Genomic DNA, 20,741 nt, shown 5'->3' with positions numbered 1-20,741 from the left:
TTTCAGCCCTACTGAAAATTGCTGTGGAAGACAACAAGCTCTTGTTAGATATATATGTATTGATGGCAAGGTGGTTTCACATTCTGGAGGACATGGGGGCCGAAGGCATCAAGCAGAACGTAAAAATGAATGGATGGCCAGGCGCAGTGGCTCACGCCTGCAATCCAAGCACTTTGGGAGGCTGAGGAGGGAGGATCGCTTGAGGCCAGGAGTTGGAAGCCAGCCCGAACAAGAGCAAGACTAGATGGATGCAAAAGCATACCTATTATTCTGTACTCTCCACGAGGAAAGGACAACTTCTATATCCTTAGCACCAGCACAGCGCTTGGCATATCGTGGGCGCTCAATGCTACGTGATGAATGAATGAAAGGTGAGTTAACCATCAGGGTCGGTAAGTGAGAAGCCTCACAACTCGGTCCAGCGCTTAGGCTTCTAGTCTCGCGGTCAGACTCCACAGCTCCGCTAACATGACTGGGCCTTCGTGGAGGGTCGGGACGGTACTGACACCCTAACTGCAGGAAAGAGAAATGAAGCGCAAATCGGGGGGTCCACGGTTCCGCAGGGTGGTGGGCGGGGCCTGGAGAGCTGCGCGCGCAACCATCCGGCGGCTGGCCGCCTTTCCCTGGCAACCGCTTGTTCCTAGCAACCAAGAGGCGGTCCAGCAGCGGTGCGCACTGCGCTGCCGGGGAGCCCGGGGCGCCTGCCATGAATCCGCCAGGGTCCCTAGGGGTCCTGGAGCAGAATGTGGACGAACATTCATCCACCCCGATTCTCGGGCCCTCGATACACTCCGATAACCCTCAGGAGCGGATTCAGGCCCGGCGCCTCCGCATCGCGGCGCGCCTGGAAGCCCGGAGGCGGTGAGCGGGGCTGGGCGGTCCCGCTGCCCGGAGGTCGGGGTGCGGGGAACTAGGGGGTCCCTGCCTGGGGTGTGAGCCCTGCTTGAGGGATCGGTGTGCCCTGAGGGGAGCCCGGTGTCTTGATGAGAGAGAAAACGTTTCTTCCAGAAGGTTCAAGCAGTGTGGGATGTGAAAACATTCAACACACTGTTGTGAAGTCAGACAGGAAAAACCATCCGTCCAGCGCTCGGTGCAAGCCTGCTGCTCAGGCGCTGTGGGCGTCCACGGAGGATTCAGGCATCCGTGGCCTGCGCTCTGGGGTCTTTCCTCCTTCCCGCCGGCTATGTGGTGGACCTCAGCTGTCACTTCTGCTGGTCTCAGTGGCTTATCTGGTTATGTAGCAGAAACCCTCATTCCTGAACGGTCTGAGGCCCTCACAACCATCTGCATCTCAGGCTAGAGCTGCTGTACCTGTCCATTCACAGTTACAGTGGGCTAAGGAGGACCACGAGGCACCTGAATTCCTGAATGTCCTCGTGTGTAGCAGCACTTATACCTTCTCCTGCCGGTCAGGATCGGTTGCCCTACCCAGACGTGACCTCTCTTCTTGTCTACTGGTCATTGGGCATAAGGAATCCAAAGTGCCCAGGTGGGACTTGTAGTTCGTAACTTGTAGTTCAGTGAGACCCTTGCTCTGTGCCCCGGCAAGACCACACCCCTGTAGGGACCAGGGCTTCTGACCTTGCAGACGTCAGAGTTGTGGAGACAGGAAGCACAAAGTCCCCCAGTGGGTCATTATGAATGATGATAAGTGGGGCCACTCCAACTTCTACACTGGTTGTCAGGCCCATGTATTCTTTTTCTACTGGGACAGTCATAGAGAAGTCTCTGACTCAGTGCAATTATTGCATCTGGAGAATGGCACGTCACTCTAGTGCATTGCCTCCAAGCTGGTGCTTCACCTGTGCTTCCATCAGGCCGTTCAACACTGGCAGGCTGGTCGCTTCCGGAATGTACAGTATGTGATATGGCCAGTAGTCAGAGGCCCACTTCTGCACCTCTTTTGCTGTGCAGTGAGTCACCTGGTCAGATGGTTTATTGTGTAGGATTCCATCTGAGGCAAAGAAGGAGACTAAAATAAGGAAAACTGATTGGAAAATTAATAGCTAGATGCTCAGAACCTTTCTCCCCCTTAGCACAGAAGACTGGAGATTTGGAGAAAGTCAAGCTGAGGGTCTATGGTTTCAGGGTATGCGGGACAGAGATGAGGCAAGGATATTGCACTAAAAACGAGGGGATTCAGGGAACACATCGCACTGGATGCTGAGACATTCCTGTTCTTCTCCCTGTTCCTGGAATGCTGGCACTTCAGCCTTCACCATCCAGCAGGAGGTTGGAGAAGTTTCTGCAGACTCTGACCAGCCCAAAAAGAAGAACTTAAAGATACTGACATCCAGGTCTGCCCACAGAACAGCCCGAGGAAGCCAGCCCACACTAAAGTTCACAGTTACTAAGGCACACTCTTGAACTCAGAGCTCCCATCAGCTTTTTTAAAAGTGTTCAAATGTTTATTTGTCATACTATTTTTTTTTTTTTTTGAGACAGAGTCTTGTTTTGTTGCCCAGCCTAGAGTGAGTGCCATGGCGTCAGCCTCTCTCACAGCAACCTCCAACTCCTGGGCTCAAGCTATCGTCCTCCCTCAGCCTCACAAGTAGCTGGGACTACAGGCATGCACCACCAGGCCCGGCTAATTTTTTCCTATATATTTTTAGTTGTCCAGCTAATTTCTTTCTATTTTTAGTAGAGATGGGGTCTCACTCTTGCTCAGGCTGGTCTCGAACTCCCGACCTCGAGCAATCCTCCCGCCTCGGCCTCCCAGAGTGCTAGGATTACAGATGTGAGCCACCGCGCCTGGCCTGTCATACTATTAAAATGTATTTTTTCTGCTTTATCCTGTCACCATATTACAGGTTTCCAAATGGCTTACAGACTTAGGCTGAAATGATACTAAATTGTCTTTATTTTCCCTAAATTCTTGGATTCTGCATAATCAGGTATTTATGTACATATAACTAAATAAACCATCCTTTAGGTAGTTTTTTTTTAAAGACAGCTCTTTCTTCAGCAACAACTAGGCAGCTCCTGTGAAGATAGTGATGTGTAAATTGATAGTATTAGTGTCCTTTTCCTAAATTGTCATGAAAGTTACCATTAGACATGTAGCTTTAGGTCTTTGGTACATCTCAGACAAGATGTGCAAGAATTTGGAGAACATTTTGAAAATGGTGAGAGCAGTAGACACACTCAGCAACAATTACAATATGGAACTCAAAGTTTTCAAATTACATTATATAAGTGAAAACGACTTTAAAAAGTACCTTATAAGAGTTGTTTTGTCATTATAGCTGGATTCCTTTTTGGTTTTTTGCAAAACACTTTTAAGTGTTTATTTGTTCATTTTTTAAACCAATGCTTTAATTTAATTTTTTTCATTAACTTTTTAGTCTTATCATGATGTGGTAACCAAGGATTTCCACACATCTGAGGAAAGTCTTTAACACAAAAGGTAGATGCCAAAATGAACAAACAGAAAAAAGCACCTGAGAGGAAATTGAGGCTATGTAGGAAAAAACCCCCCAAAACCACAAAAAGACATTCATTAAGATCCTTAGAGAAAAAAGAGATGATATGACAACCATGAAATGAGAATAGAATGCCATAAAAAGGAGTGTTCAGAGGAAAAAAAATAGAGCTCTTTGGAAATTAAAAATATGATAGGCATGGAAAACAGTAGAAGGGCTGGGAAAGAAAGGTGATGAAATTGCTAGAAGATAGAGCAAAAAGAAAAAAGACAGAGACTCGTAGAGAAAAAGATTTTTTAAAAATTAGAGGACTAGTACAGGGGATCTGGTATATCCTTTCTAGATTCAGAAAGAAAGGACAGAGAAAACAGAGGGGAGAGGACATTATCACTGAAAGAATTAAAAAACATTTCTCAGACGTGAAGACCATGAGTTTCCTGATTGAAGGGACCACCTGATTGAAAATGTCCAGCACAATAGATGAAAATGGACCCACCCTAAGGCACACAATTGAGAAAGAACACCGAGAACAAAGAGAAGGGCCCACAAGCTTCCAGAGTGAAAAAAACAAAAACAAAGCCCCCCAAAATAGTCACATGTAAAGAAAGGAGTAACAGCTAAAATGACTTCAGGTTTCTTAAATAGCAATACTGGAAGGAAAAACCAAAGGAAAATTATTGCTAACCTAGAACCTAAACCCAGGCAAACATCAATCAAGTTCCAGTTCTTAAAATCCTAGGAAATGATTTTGATTGGTCAGGAAGTGGAGCATTTAAGATGATGGCAGCTCCCATTTAGACCATGTGTATGATAGCCTCGGTGAGGAAACAGCTTCCCCAGAGAGGACTCAGCCCCCAGAAGAGAGTTCAAATCAAATCTGAGGAGAGAAAAGTCTGAGACAGTTCCTTTGGGGAATATACTAGGTCAGCACTGAACAATGGAAATACAATATCAGGCACATATGTAATTTTAAATTTTCTAGTAGTGACATTAAAAATGGTAAAAAAAAAAACCAGATAAAATTAAAAATAATTTAATCTAATATATAAAAATATTATCATTTCAACATGCAATCAATATAAATAATATTAATGAGATATATCGCATTTTATTTTTGTTCAAAGTCTTCAAAATCCATCTAGTGTGTATTTTATGCTCACACTACGTTTCAGTTTGGACCAGCCACATTTCAAGTGCTTAACAGCCACATATGGTTAGTGGCAACCATATTGGGTAGGACAGTGCCAGGCAGTCAAAAATGATGGCGAAAAGGCACTGATGAGATTTAGGTTAAAACTGGATGATGGGAATTTGTAGCATATCTGGATCACATAGTTCCTTTTCTTTCTGAAGCACTAATCTTTGCTTCAGGAGGTAGTGGGAAGGGGTTATTTAGCGTTGGTAATTAATTGGTGGCCAAAGTAGAAAGTCAAGGAAGGAGTGCATTTAGCATAGTGATGGGAACACTATAGCCTGCCAATGTCTGAAGACCTGAGCAAAATGGAACAATTAGTTTCTTTAGTAGGAAAACAGCAGGTTCAATAAGGATAGGGAAGTGAATGAAATGACAAGAAAAAAAGGGCTTCGGTTTGATTGGGAGTGGGGGATGGTGACTCAACTCTGTATCTCAAAATTGGTGTAACACTAGGTAGGACTGTGCTGGACTTTGAACAAAGGGAGTGGAGTTGGAAGTGAAAGGTAGAAAAGGTCAAGAAAGAATGAGATAAAGAGATCCGCTGGTGTCTTGATGGATGTTAAAGTCATAGATGCTGGTTTCATTTTTCCCAAGGCGGTACTGGGAACTCTCATAGCTACTGGCTGCCAGAGGTGAGAGCAGGGCCTCTGTCATGTGGGTAGTGCGGGCTTGGCGAGGGCATCCCTCATGCCTGCTGCACAGCAGTCTATAAGCTGGGACCTCACCTTCCCCCTCCCATTTAGTCTCATTTCCTGGTTAAAACACACACACACACACACACACACACACACACAATTCATGCAATATGAAAATATAGAAAGTAGAAGTCTTCAGTAATTAAATTACCATTCCTTAAGGATTAATTAGGTCAGAAAATATGAAATGTCTGATTTTGAATCAAAAGTTTAGTTCATTATATCTCAAACAAGAAGCAGTGCAATTAATCAAAGCATGTGCCTAAACTATTGGCACAGTTTTGCCATCTAAGCAGTAGCTTGTTTACGCCAGTAGTGAAGAAGCCTGAAGAGTGAGTGGCAATGAAATTGCGAAAGGCGTTTCCCACAGCCTGTTGAGAATTGGATATTTTTCCTTTCAAGAAAGTGGTCCAAAGCCTGGAAGAAGTGGTAGTTGGTGCAAGGTCTGGTGAATATGGTAGATGATGGTTTCCAAGTCCAGCCTCTGTAGTTTGAGCAGCATTGTTTGTGCGACATGTGGTCAAGTGTTGTCTTGCAAGAGGATTGGCCTGTCTCTGTTGACCAATCTTGGCTGCTTAATCACAAGCATGCTCATCATTTCATCCAGCTAGTTGCAGTAGACATCCGCTGTAATCAACTGACCAGGTTTCATGAAGCTGTAGTGGATAATGCCAGCGCTGGACCACCAAAAAGACACCATTAGCTTTTTTTGATGAATACTCGGTTTTGGCCTGTGTTTTGACACTTCATCTTTATCCAACCATTGTGCCGAATGCTTGTGATTGTCAAAAAGAATCCATTTTTTCATCACATGTAACAATATAATGTAGAAATGGTTCACCTTTATGTCATGACAGCAAAGAAGGGCAAGCTTCAAGACAATTTTTCTTCTGATGGTCATTTAATTTATGCAGTACCCATCTATTAAGCTTCTTTACCATGTCTGTTCATTTCAAATGGTCCAATATTGTTGGCATAATAACGTCAAACCCTGCTGCTAATTCACGCATAGGTTGAGATGGATTCGCTTCCACTATGGCTTTCAGCTTATCATTATCCACTTGGTCTCAGGTTGCCCATGCAGCTAATTTTCAAGATTAAAATCACCCGAATGGAACTTCTCAAACCATCGATATACTGTGCTTTCATTAGCCACATCCTTCCCAAACACTTCATTGATATTTCAAGCTGTCTGAGCTGTGTTGATTCTACGATGGAACTCGTATTCAAAAATAACACAAGTTTTTTACTTATCCATGATTTCACAGAAATTGCTCTAAAAATTTTTTTGAAAGGTAATCACAAGCCAAAACATGCATTTGAAAGACTGACAAGAGTATCAAGGTGAAATGTCAGAGATATCAACTGTCAAACTTAGTACTTAAGGAAATTGGCCATTCTGTACTTAATAACCTATTCCCATTTCTTAAGTATTAATAATTACTGTTATCTCTTTGTCATATGTCATTCCAGGAAATTTTCTATGCATATATGAGCCTATTTTAGAAAGGAAATTTATATTGTACATTCTACATATTATTGTACAATTGGCTCTTTTTACTTAACTATTGTTGACATCTTTCCATGCTGCTAGGTTTTTTTTTTTTTTTCCCAGACAGAGTCTTGCTGGGTCACCCTGAGTAGAGTGCAGTGGCATCATCACAGGTCACTGCAACTTCAAATTCCTGGGCTCAAGCTATCCTCTTCCCTCAGCCTCCCGAGTAGCTGGGACTACAGGCACAAGCTACCATGCCTAGCTAATTTTTCCATTTTTAGTAGAGATGGGGTCTCTCTTGCTCAGGCTGGTCTTGAACTCCTGAGCTCAAGTAGTCTTCCCACCGTGGCCTCCCAGCATGCTGAGATTGCAGGCGTGAGCCACCATGCCCAGCCCATGCTGCTCAGTTTTACATCATTCTTTTTATAGGCTACAGAGTTTCTTATATTATTTCCCCATAAGTTATTTAAACAGTCAGCTATTAATATGTATGTTTTTGCTAGTATAGTCAGTGCTGCAATAATCATTCTTGCTCATATTTCCTTATGTGCTTGCGAAAACTTTCTGTAGAAAATTCCTAAAGATGGAGTTGTTGAGTCAGAGGGGAGGCATGTTTAAGTTTTTCATAAATCTTGCCAAATTGCCTTTTAGATAGGTTGTTATACTTTCAAGTCCCATCTATGGAGTGTGAATGGTTGGGATCCTACACCCTTGGCCCGTATCCAACATTATCAACCTTTAAAGTCCTTTCTAGTCCAATAGGAGAGTAATGATACCTCACAGGGTTTCAGTTCTCTGATTATATGTGAAACTGACCATATTGTCAAAGGTCTATTTACCGTTTGCATTTCTTCTGTAAATTGCCTGTTCATATCCCAGCTAGGTTTTCTATTTGCTATTTTGTCTCTTGTGTATTGATTTGAAGGAGACCTTCCTATTCTACGGGGTGTCCCAAAAGTCACCATACATAGGGGAAATGGGAAATTGTAGCTAAATGTACCTTTGTTTACAAAATATTCATTACAAAGTTTTTCCTTTGTATGGAGACTTTTGGGACACCTTGTATAGATAGTCAAATTTTGTCAAATATCTTTTATCAGTTTATTCCTTGACTTTCAAAAATAAAATTTTCAAATTTGGGAAATCTTTCAATTTTTTTTTTCTGACTTTGGTCTTATTCAAAGATGAGTTCTCTATGCTAAGATTATACAAATATTCTCCTATATTTAATCTAGTGTTTTTATGATTGTGGTTTTTAAATATTTAAATGTCTGTCCATATGGAATGTATTTTTATATATGCCATGAAGTACAATGGAATCTTTAAGTATAGAATTTAAGTACTAGAAATAACTTCATTTCTCTGCCTTTTTTTCATCACAGGGAAGCACTTGGAGAATATTTAGATGGGAAGAAGGAGAGCGAGGAAGATCAAAGCAAGAGCTACAAACAGAAAGAAGAAAGCAGATTGGTATGAACTGGTTGGCAGATGGGCCCTGTTCGTCCTGGAAGACTAGAGAGCTGGGTGTGATACCATGCTTTCCATATTTAGCTAGGAAGAAAGCAGGTAGTCCATGTGGCTGTCTAGGCAGAACTCAATTGGAATCTTTCCCATCTGAGAGCTCTCTAGGAGCGAGCTTTCAGATTATAGTTTCTTGTATTTAGGTTGTCTCTTCTCTGCTCATGCATTGTAACTGGTTATTCACTATTCATATTATAAAGTTCAGATGTTTTAGCCTGGACACTCAAGGCCTTTGGTAGTCTGTTTCCATCTTAACTTTCCAAATTTATCTCCCATTGTTACCTAATCTGGGCCTTCTACTCTGGCGAGGCTGATCTATGCGCTCACTTCTAAGGGGCTCTGTTCATCCCTGTTCTGTGCCTTTGGTCATCTGGAATGCCAGGCCCTCTCCATTCTCCCCTTCTTCCCTCCTCTCCACTCCTTTTTTTTCTTTTCTCCTCTCGTTTCATCAGGCTACCTTCCCATTTTTTAAGACCATCTTAAGTCCTAACTCCTCCTTGGATGCTTCCTCAACCCAGCCTGAACTCCTTTAATCCACACAGTGAATACTTCTTGTCTGTGCCATTCATTTCATTTTCAATAGTTTTCTGCCTTGCATGACTTTTCAAATGTGTGTGCATGCAGTGTCCCCAACGAAATTGTAAGTTCTTTAAGAGTAAGAGCCTCTTTTCATAGCCATGGAGTAGTGCGTAGTTTGTATTCAATAAACATTAAGAAGAAAAGCATCAATTGCCCTCCTGTGGCAATGACAGGGCTCCTGGGATGCTTAATAAAGGACTTGAAACAAGGGGTGCAGGAGGGATAAATAGCAGTTCAGAACAGCAAACCAGAACGGGCAACATGCTACATTTAATCAATGCTAAGTGAAAGGCACTTAGGCAGTGTTACTGTGTAAGCTGAGATATGGGAAACAGCTCACCAAGCTGGCCTGGTCAGGGAAGGTTATATGGAGAAAGTGGGATTTGAGCAGTCTTAGAAAAATAGATGGAGAGCAGAGATCATTTCTGGCAGAAATAAGTATACTTACTGAGAGAAAAAATTCAAGTTACCGAATATGATTATAGAGATACAGAGAGGTCATTGAATAACTTGTACTGTGTTAGGGATAAGGAGGGATATTTTGCCATAGTGGGAAGAATATGGAACTGATGTGGGTTCTTGTTCCAGATCTCTCTCTCGCCTACTGCAGAATAGATGATTCATGTCACCTCTTTGTACTTAGCTTTCATTTAAAAGTCAATGATCTCTGGGTATTTCTGGGTAGGATAAAAGGATATTAGAGTCTTGAAAATACTGATATACAGTTCATCCTGAGCACTCTTTAATTGAGTGTAAAACCAAAGAGAGGATATTCTTTTCATTAGCAGGTTTTCAAGGTTCCTTTCACTCAGGACTTAAGTAGTGAAGAGCATTGGCATTGAGGAAAAATGTATACAAAAACTGCTGCTTCCCTCAAGATCAAGGTGGGCCCTACCCTTGACCTTGTACTTTATCAATCATTTAAAAAATATTGTTCTTTTTGGGTCCTGTTTAATCTTTGTCTACTCCAAGTTTATGGAGCTATTCTTCTGTGTTTTCCTCTAGAAGCTTTATTGTTCTACCATTTATATTTTTGTCTATATCTATCTGGAATTGATTTTTGTGTATAGTGTAAGGGTAGGGCTCAAGGTTCAGTTTTCTATATTGATTTTTTGTTTGTTTAGCGCAGTGGCCAATCATAGCTCACTGTAGCCTTGAATTCCTGGGTTCAAGTTGTGCTCCTGCCTCAGCCTCCTGAGTAGCTGGGACCACAGGCTCTCGCCGCTGCACCTGGCTAATATTGCCTTTTAAGGCCCTCTGAGGATATTAATTAGAGTCTCTCTCTCTCTCTTTCTTTCCCTTCCTTCCTTCCTTCCTTCCTTTTCTTTCTTTTTTAGAGAAAAGGTCTCATTTTGTCCTTCAGGCTAGAGTGTGGTGATGTGATCATAACTCACTGTAACTTTGAACTGGGCTCAAGTGATCCTCCCGTCTCAGCCTCCCAAGTAGCTGGGACTACAGGTGTGTGCCACCATGCCTGGCTAATTTTTAAATTTTTTTTGTAGAGACAGGATGTTGCTTTCTTGCCCAGGCTGGTCTTGAACTCCCGGCCTCAAGTGATCCTCTTGTCTTGGCCTCTCGAAGTGTTGGGATTATAGGCATCAGCCACCATGCCCAGCTAATTGTAGAGATGGGGTCTCTTGCTATGATGCCCAGACTGGTCTCGAACTCCTGGCTTCTAGCAATCCTCCTGCCTCAGCCTTCTGAGTCAATGAGATTACAGGTGTGCCTGGTTCTACATAGATTTTTAATTGACCCAGCAATTGAAAAGATCATCCTTTCCCCACTGTACTGTAGTGCACCTTTGTTGTGAATCAGGTATTCAGATATGTGTGATTCTGCTTCTGGATTATTTTGTTCCATTGATATTTATTTGCCAATTCCACGTTTTAATTACTGTAGGTTTATGAGGGGTCTTTCTTTTCTTTTACAGTATGAGCTATTATTTTATTTATTTATGTATTTATTTCAGAATATTATGGGGGTACAAAGTTTAGATTACATATATTGCCTTTGCACTGCCCAAATCAGAGCTACACATGTGGCCATCCCCCAGACAGTGTGCACTGCACCCATTAGGTGTGAATATACCCATCCCCTCCTCCCCTCTCCCACCTGCCTGACACCCGATGAATGTTATGACAGGTCTTGATATCCATGAGTATAAAATATCTGTCTATTTATTTAGATATTCTTTAATTTTGCTCAATAATGTTTTGTTTTCTTTGTTGAGGTTATAATCATTCATTGCCGGTATACAATAGAATAGTTGGTTTTTATATATTTACCTGGTATCCAGTGACCTTGCCAAATTCACTTGTTAATTCTAATAATTACCTGTAGTTTCTTTTGGACTTTAAAAAAAATTAACACATATATAATCATATCATCTGAAAATAATGACAGTTTTATTTCTTCCTGTTCAATTTTTATACTTTTTATTTCTTTTTCTTCCCTTATTGTGTTAGATAGGTCCTCTAGCCCATGGATTATAAATCCAATCAATTAAAATCCCAGCAGGATTTTTGGGTAGAAATTGACAATTGATTCTAAAATTATTTATTTATATATATATTTATTTATTTCCATTTTCTTACATTTATGGGTTTATTATAAAGGATATTACAGACGCTATAGATGAAGACGTGTAGGGCAAGGTATGAGGGAAAGGCTTGGAGCTTCCATGCCCTCCCAGGGTGTGCCACCCTCCAGGACCTCCACGAGTTCAGCGCTGATTCTACAGTTTGTATGGAGATGTGAAGGCTCAAGAACAGGGAAGACAATATGGGAGAAGAACACAGTTGGAGGACTTACCTACTAGATATTAGACCTGTCATACACAAATCTATAGTAATTAAAACAATGTTGAATAGAAGTGGTGACAGTGGGAGTCTGTGTCTTGTCTGGCCCTCCTGTGGATGCAACCCCTCAATTGGACTTGCCCCAAGTCCACTCTCAGCATCAGTCCCCCTTTAGATCACCGAGTCTCATGGAACCCAAAATTGCTCAAATGGTTCTGAACCCACCTTCAAGGCCAGCATGGGCCTTTTCCCAGGGTCTGTTCTGCTCTGGGCTGATGAGGCCACTGTTATGCAACCTGTGGGCCTGGTGGATGGCCATGGGGTGTAGACGGAGCTTGCACGTGCAGTCTGGGATAGCCACATGCTTGCAGAACAGGGCTGGGGCTGAGGCTGCCTCTCCCTCAAGCACCCAGTTATGAGTGGAACGCCGAGGTATAGTCTGAATTCAAACTAGGACTTCTGAATTGTTATGAGGATATTGAAGGAGGAGGATAGAATATGTTTTATTTAACAGTTTTTACATGGTATCGTAATTTTTAAATATTTACACATATGGTACGTAGACCTCCATTTAAACTTTTTCCCTGGAGCATATAAATGTTAGAGGTGTGTCTGTTGATCTGTTTCTTGTTATAACATTTGGAGTTTTAATTTTTCTTTGAGTCTTAAATACTTGCTTCAGAAATTTCTGATGTTCACATTGAATAGAAAATTGCTCAAAACTGCAGGAAAACCATTACTTTCTTGCACACGTAAAACCATCTGGTATAAGCGATAAAAGCTTTAGGCGTTAAAAAAAAATATAGAGGATATCTGGGTTAAGGTTCTGTTCTGATTTCATTGGAGCTACGTTTCAAAATTTCCATAGAATAGTGTGGTGAAGTGGAGTCTCTGGCCATTTCAGTGATTCCTTGGTATAGAGGTTTTATAGGTTCTTAGTTCAGAAATGATTTGAGAGTTTGTAAGTTCCAAAACAGACTTGGAAAAACTTGGGCACAACCTAAGGATACTTGAACTTTCTGTTGAGAGGATTTATCATCTTGAAATCACAACATCACAGCAAGGCTAGGAGTGAAGATACTGAATATGGAATTTACAAAAAGGGATTTAGGAGGGTGGCACCAATAGCAAAATCCCTGAGCCCATTAAGGGAGAGGGCAGTGTAGCCAGCTATAATTTTTTCCTGTATTAGAACCTGGGTAACGAAAGAGTCCACATATCATTAGCTGCAACAGGTAGAAACTTGTTTCTCTGCCTCATTTAATAGTTCTAAGCATAAGCAGTCCAGGGCAGATATGAGGGCTGCTTGATGCCGGGACCTCAGCTCCTCCTGCCATTGCTTAGGTTGCCTTCATCTGCCCATCACCTCATACTTTAGCCCCATGTTCCAGCCTGGGAGAAGGGGCAGAAGGAGAACAGCAGAGGGTACACTTTTCCCCTTAAAGGCACAATTCAGAAGTGGCACACATCACTTCTGCTCATGTGTCATTGATTAGACCATATTATAGCTGCAAGGGAGGCTGGGAAATATACCCATTTTGGGAGGCCACATGCACAGCAAAAATTTGGGTGTTCTATTATGAAGAGTAGAAAGGGAAATAGACATTGGAGGACAACTGTCATTATCTGTCTTGCCTCCCCAACTGAGATTCTTAGAAAGGAGCCTGGCAGTGTCAGTCACTTGGCTATCTGCTGGGGAAAGGGCTGGGATGTACCTGCAGTACCTGCCAGTGTACTGGTTGGCTGAGCCCTACTCTAAAGGAAATAAAGTGCAGTGAGAATTGCAGAGTGCTTTTAAATCGTAAGCTATAACATGACATCACAAGTGTCTTGACAGAAAAGGGTTGCTAAATAGATGCTACTCTTTGAAGTCTTAAAGTAGCTGTTGATACCTGCTTGAATGGGTAGAAGAGCTAGACAGTTGAGACAATTGTGCAAAATGTTTCTAACTTTATAAATTCTTTACATAGCGTTCTAACTTTAAATATTCTTATTTTTTGGTTTTTAGAAATTGGCTAAACTTCTGCTCTGTGGCACTGAGTTGGTGACAAATATCCAGGTGGCTGCAGATATGAGAGAGACCCACAGGAGAGTGGAAGAGGAGGAGATAAAGCGTCAGAGGTAAGGAGTGCACTGCTCTGCAACCTGGTGGACGAGAAGGTAATCTCCGCCATGGGTCCCTAAATTCTCCCAAATCATCGGAAAGTGACTTTGTCCAACTTAACTAGTAGAATCTCCTTCCTGCCTTTATGAATCCTCCCTCCATCTCTCCTTTCCTTTCCTCCCTCCCTCCCTCCTTCCCTTCTTCCTCTCTTCCTCAAGCATTACATTGCTGACACGTGCAAGCTGTGTGGGTACAGAAAGAGTGAAATGTGGCCTCTGCTTGTAATAGTCACATCTAGTCGGGATAGAAACACTCAACCATAATTTGTGGTAAAATAAAGGTATGTGTAAAGAATTGTAGAAACACTCAGGAGGAGGCCATTAATTCTGTTTGCAGAGATCAGAGGAAACTTCCCAGGCAGGGTGACAAATTTGAGTTGGGCTGAATAGGAGTTTGAGGAGTTGAAAAGTGGGCATTTTAGACAGAGGGAGCACTTGCCCAGAGGCATGAGACCACGTGATACGCTTGGGAATGGCACAACAGTGAAGGATGTTTGCGGGCGGTGGTGGAAGAGACGAAGCTGAGAAGGTGACTGGGCAGTCCTGGGTTTAAACTGATCAGGATGAGCAGACCCCCAAACATCTCAGTGTGACGTGTAAAGATAGCAGTGTATTAAAAAAATATCGAAGGCTCCATGCCTAGAAGGATGGAGGGTCAGAGGGATAACAGGAACCCATGTGACACCCTCAGCTCCAGTCTCAGCAGGCAGGCTGCCTTGCACGCCAATTTCCCAAGTCCCAGGTTTCCCAATGGGGAGCATGAGCTGCTAAGAAGGATTGAATTTCTTTGGTTTGCACACAGAAATGGACCAATAGCAGGAACAGAGGTCCTCATTTAAACCCCTACTTTGCATTGTTCTTCAATTCATTTCTTAAACAGAGTTCAATTAGAAGAGCAACCACTTGACCATTTTAGCTCATCTCGCCATATACATCCACAGGATGATCAACAATGTTTTCAGTCGTTGCACGTAAGGAATTCCCTCATTAGCAGCTTTGCCAGCTCTACCAGTATATAATCGGTGACTTTAGTTTTGAAACTCCCCACTGCTTGGTTGGGAACTGAGTTGGTTGGTTCCTGGCAGGGTCAGCTTGTAAAGGCCTTGAATGTCATGTGAAGGAGTTAGGTTTCATCCTACAGCCATTGATGAAAAGATTGAAGGTCTCAAGCGGCAGAATTACAAGATAAATGTGCTTCGGAAAGATGACCTGACAGCTGTTTCTCATTTCTTGAAATAAAAAAGTCAATTAGATTATTATATGTACCATGTGCCCAGGCTGGGTGGGATGGGGAGTGGGAAAGGGAAAGAGAGGATCCCAGGGTGTTTAGTTGTGATTCCTGTCCCTAAGGGCGTCTGCACTGTTGTTTGGAGACACTGTCATAGAATTCCAGACTGTTAAAATTAGGAGAGGGTATCTGGCAATATCCTAGGACTGTTGTCTAGGGGCTCCCGGCTCAGCTCCGAGGCTTCAGTCTCATCCCATCCCCAGCATGCTCCGTCACAGAGCTTCTTTGGTATTTACAGAAAGGCTATCCTTATTTCCATTACCAGTAGTGGAGTTTGTCTGTGCTTTCCACTAGTCATTTATTTGTCACTTGGGAGAGGAGAAGCCAGATACCTGAGGTCATGCTGCTAATAAAAAATTAATAATTTAAGTACCATTAAGTGACTTCCATGCCATCACCTGTGCTGGGCATCATCTGATTTCATCCTGACAACAGCCATGCACGAAAGGAGACGTTTTCACCCTCTCCATTCTACAGATGAGAAAAATGAGGCTTGCAGAGCTTAAGCAACTTGTCTAAGGTTGAGATTCAGTTAGTAGCAAAGCAGCACTTGAACACAAGCTGTGTGACTCCTGTGACCAAGTGTTTAATGATTGTGTCATCATCTTACTCAGAAGTATGTGACCAATGGACTCTTTTATGTTTCCTTTTTGGTTTAAAACAATACAAATTTATTATCTTAAAAGTGTAGAGATAAGAAGTCCAAAATCAGTCTCTGTGGGCTAAAATCAAGGTGGGTGAGAGCGCTACATTCCTTCTGAAGGCTTTAGGAGAATCCATTGTTTGGCTCTTCTGGCTTTTAGAGGCTGCTTACGCTCCTTGGCTCATGACTCCTTCCTTCATCACTAAAGCTACCAGCATAGCATCTCCCAAGCTTGCTCTCTCTCTGCTTGTGTTATCACATCTCCTCTTCTCCTTCTGACACGCCTGCTTCCCTCCCATAAGGGCCCCTGTGGTTACATTGGGCACACCAGGATAATCCAGCATAGTCTTTCCCCAGGAGACTCTTTCTTGATCCATATGGCAGGCTGTGTGTGTGTGTATGGCCTTAATGTTGATCCGTTTTTGTGATGTGTTACTTTGTTTACTTGGTCTAAGTTACTTCTAGTTAAGCATTAAACTAAAAGAAGATTTCTCAGTGTTTAGTTTGGCTTGGGGTAGGTGTGCCCTAGGGAAGTGCTAGTGCCTGGGCCCTGTATTGTAGACTGTCTTGGAAGGCAGCGTCTGGAGCTGGGCTGGCATGGCTGGCATGTTTGTATGTTTGTATTTGCAGAATTGAGAAGCTGGAGAACGAAGTTAAGACCAGCCAGGACAAATTCGATGAAATCACCGCAAAGTGGGAAGAGAGCAAACAGAAGAAAATTCCCCAGGAGCTGTGGGAGATGCTCAACACCCAGCAGCTGCACTGTGCGGGCCTGATCGAGGATAAGAACAAACTTATCAGCGAGTTACAGCAGGCAAGAGGCCAGGCCTCCGTCCCGGCCACCTGGGGTCTGCAGAGCTGGGGGATTTACGGGTTACTGCTTTGCTTTTGCTGAGTGGAAAAACGTGGAGGCCTTTACTTCATTACTTAGAATGTTGCGTAACTTGAATGATAAACCTTTTTTTCTTAAATTTTTTTATTATGGTAAAAACCACATAATGTTAAATTTACTATCTTAACCATTTGTTAGTGCGTAGTTCAGTAATGTTACCTATATATTATAGTATTCACATTGTTGTGCAGCAGATCTCTAGAACTTTTTCATCTTACAACACTGAAACTTTATACCCATTAGACACTAATCTCTCTCCTCCTTACCCCCCAGCCCTTGGTAACCACCTTTTTATTTTCTGTTTCTATGATTTTGACCAGTTTAGATACTTCATATAAGTGGAATCACACAGTATTTGTCCTTTTGTGATTGGCTTATTTGACTTAGCATAATGTCCTTGAGGGCCATCCATGTTGTCGCATGTCACAGGATTTCCTTCTTTGTTAAGGCTGAATATTCCATTGTGTGTATATATCACATTTTCTTTATCCATTCCTCTGTGGATGGACATTTGGGTTGAGGTCACCTTTTAAAGCTATCTCGAATAATGCTGCTGTGAACATGGGCGTACATGTCTCTTTGAGATCCTGCTTTGAATTCCTTTGGATATGTACCTAAAAGTGGGATTGCTGATCATATGGTAATTCTATTTTTAACTTTTTTAGGAACCTCCATACTGTTTTTCATGATGGCTGCACCATTTTATATTCCCACCAATGATACACAAGGGTTCTAACTTCTCTACATTCTTGTCAACACTTATTATATCCTGTTCTTTTGATAGAGGCTGTAGTGACGGGTGTGAGGTGATATCTCATTGTGGTTTTGATTTGCATTTCCCTAATGATTAGAGATGTTGAGCATCTTTTTCATATGTTTATTGGCCATTTTGTATATCATCTTTGGAGAAATGTCTATTTAAATCCTTTGCCCATTTTTACTTGGGTTGTTTGTTGTTTTGTTGCACAGTTGTAGAAATTCCTTCTATATTCTAGATATTAACTCCTTATCAAATATATGATTTAGGCCAGGCACTGTGGCTCATATCTGTAATCCTGGCACTCTGGGAGGCCAAGGCAGGAGGATTGTTTGCACCCAGGAGTTCAAGGCCAGCCTGAGCAAGAGTGAGACTCTGTCTCTACTAAAATACAAAAATTAGCCAGGCATTGTGGCCTGCACCTGTAGTCCCAGCTATTCGGCAGGCTGAGGCAGGATTGCTTGAGCCCAGGAGTTTGAGGTTGCAGTGAGCCACGGTGATGCCACTGCCCTCTACCCAGGGCAACAGGGCAAGACTCTGTCTCAAAAAAAAAATATGATTTCAGCTATGTTTTCCTATTATGTATACTGCCGTTTTACTCTGACCATTGTTTCTTTTGATGTGCAAAAATTTTTGAGTTTGGTGCAGTCCCATTCGTCTATTTTTTATTTTGTTGCCTATGGTTTTGGTGTTATATCCAAGAAATCATTGCCAAATCCAATGTCCTGAAGCTTTCCCCCTATGTTTTCTTCTAGGAGTTTAATAGTTTTAAACCTTAAATTTAGGTCTTTAATCCATTTTGAGTTAATTTTTGTGTGTGGTATAAGGTAAGAGTCCAACTTCATTCTTTTGCATGTGAATATCCAGTTTTCCCAATAACATTTGTTGAAGAGACTGTCCTTTCTCCATTGTTTAGTTGTGTTGAAAATTATTTGGCCATAGATACAGGGGTTTATTTCTGGCCTCTCTATTCTGTTCCATTGGTCTGTATATTTACCTTTACATCGATGCTACACTATCTTAATTACTGTTGCTTTGTAGTATGTTTTGAAATCAGGTAATGTGAGGCCTCCAACTTCGTTCTTCATTTTCAAGATTGTTTTGGTTATTTGGGGGTCCCTTTGAGATTCCATACAACTTTCTGGTTTTTCTATTTCTGCAAAATATAATGTTGGGATTTTGATAAGAATTTCACTGAATCTGTAGATCACCTTGGATAGTATGGATGTTTGAACAATATTGAGTTATCCATCCATTAACACAGGATGTCTTTCCATTTCTTTTGTATGTTCTTTGATTTCTTTTAGCAATGTTTTGTAATTTTCAGTGTCCAGGTCTTTTGCTTGCTTGGTTAAATTTATTTCCAAGTATTTCATTCTTTTGATGCTATAGTAAATGGAATTATTTTCTTAATTTCCTTTTTAGATGGGTCATTATTAGTATATAGGAATGGAACTGATTTCTGAATGTTGATTTTTTTGTCCTGCAACATTTTTTTAAATCAAAAATGTAGTTTATTATATCTCAAACAAGAAAATTTACAATTAATCAAAGTATGTGTCTAAACTATTGTGTGTCCTGCAACTTTGCCGAATTTGTTAATAAGTTCTAATAGTTTTTTTGCATGTATGGAATCTTTAGTTTTTCTACATATAAGATCATGTCATCTATGAACAGAGATGATTTTAACTCTTCTTTTCCAAATTGAATGTTTTTTCAAGTGATAAACTTTTGATCAGAAGAAAAAGCCTTGTAATAATTTTAGAATTATTGGCTAACCTAATAGAAATATGATCATGCATTGCTTAATGATGGGGATGAACTCTGAGAAATGCATCGTTAGGCAATTTTATTGTTGTGTGAACATCAGAGTGTACTTACACAAACCTAGATGGTATAGCTTACTATACACCTAGGCTATAATCGCATGTTGTTCCTTGGCTACAAACCTGTGCAGCATGTGACTGTACTGAATTCTGTAGGCAATTGTAACACAATGGTATTTTTGTATCTAAACATATCTAAACATAGAAAAGGTACAGTAAAAATATGGTATTATAATCCTATGGGAACACTGGGAATCATATACATGGTTCATTGTTGGCTGAAATGCAGTGCATGACTGCATGTACTTTTATGGCAAATGCTGTTCCAGATTTTATGTTCTTAATAAAGGAATGGAACTTAGTCTGCAGTAGATATGTTCCCTGGAACGTGGACATTAATTGCTCAGCTGGGACTCTCTAGGCTTCCCGGGAGCTTGCAGAGAGATTTGCAGCTAGTGATAACTGAGGGATTTGATCCTGGGTGCTGGGTCAGAGCTTTGCCCTGAGCCGAGCCTATTCTACTCCATCCACCTGTGCTTTTTCCCGGGTCTTCTCAGACTCTTCTGAAGTCACTTTCTCTTTGTATAGTTTTAAGTCCTAGTGTTTGCAGATTCTGGTAAAGGGGTGCAGGATCAGTGTGCTCGGCACCTCTTGCTTCTGTTTTGGTTTGTGACCAACATTTTTACATGCTCTTTTCCAGGAGTTAAAAACAAAGGATGACCAGTATGTGAAGGATTTGAAGAAACAGTCGGATGACATCTGCCTGCTTCTAGAGAGGATGGAAGAACAAGTGAAGAATGTAATGAAAACCTTTCGCCAGGAGCTCCATTACATTGAGGTAATGGGGTATGAAAAGACCTGCTTTCTGCACTTGGGACGCCCCTGGGGGGAGGTCTGGGTCTGTCCTGATCATCTAAGGAGGGTCCTGGGTGTCTCTGTCCTCTAATTTCTGATTCTGCTCTAGGGTTTCATTAATTTATTTACTCATTCATTCACTCATTCAACAAATACTCAACAAGTGCCTACTACATGCCAGGCACTGTTCCAGGGGCTGGAGATAGAGCCACGAACAAAACAAAGTTCCTGATAGAGCCTGCATTCTAGTAGGAGACAGCTTGATAATAAACAAATAAATTACTCAATATATAATTTGACAGGTGGTAATAAGTGCTTTGAAAGAAATAAGACAGGCAAGAGGATGAGGAGTAAAGAGGAAGGTTAGTTCTCCATAACCATAGGGTGTATGTGAGCCATCCATTTGTTCCTTCTTGGATCTGGGGCTGGGCGATGGTGAAGGGGAGTGCCAAACAGGATTCAGGCAGCAGGACTTTGAATTTGAATGAAATGTTAAAGATTGAGACTAATTTAGTCCTTTCCAAGATGGAAGAGAGCCAGGAGGGTAGAGGCCTCTCTCTGTGGATTATTGGAGACTCATTTCTGCGTTCCTAGGCCTAGCCCTTGCAAGCT

At 41.7% G+C, this 20,741-nt stretch overlaps 1 protein-coding gene across 1 annotated transcript in view; it reads left to right on the top strand.

The window, feature by feature from the left end:
* Window positions 1-706: 706 nt before the first annotated feature.
* Window positions 707-20,741, top strand: part of DRC1 (dynein regulatory complex subunit 1) — a 40,771-nt gene continuing 20,736 nt past the window's right edge. The window contains exons 1-5 of the mRNA XM_069495275.1: window positions 707-861; window positions 8,190-8,277; window positions 13,714-13,826; window positions 16,430-16,613; window positions 19,975-20,112. Of these exons, the coding sequence (XP_069351376.1) occupies window positions 707-861; window positions 8,190-8,277; window positions 13,714-13,826; window positions 16,430-16,613; window positions 19,975-20,112 (678 nt within the window). The remainder of the gene's footprint in view (window positions 862-8,189; window positions 8,278-13,713; window positions 13,827-16,429; window positions 16,614-19,974; window positions 20,113-20,741) is intronic.

Source organism: Eulemur rufifrons, chromosome 19 (assembly GCF_041146395.1).
Source record: "Eulemur rufifrons isolate Redbay chromosome 19, OSU_ERuf_1, whole genome shotgun sequence".
Lineage (NCBI taxonomy): Eukaryota > Metazoa > Chordata > Mammalia > Primates > Lemuridae > Eulemur > Eulemur rufifrons.
The sequence above is the reverse complement of the archived record's forward strand: the minus strand, read 5'-3'. Positions and strand labels throughout refer to the sequence as shown.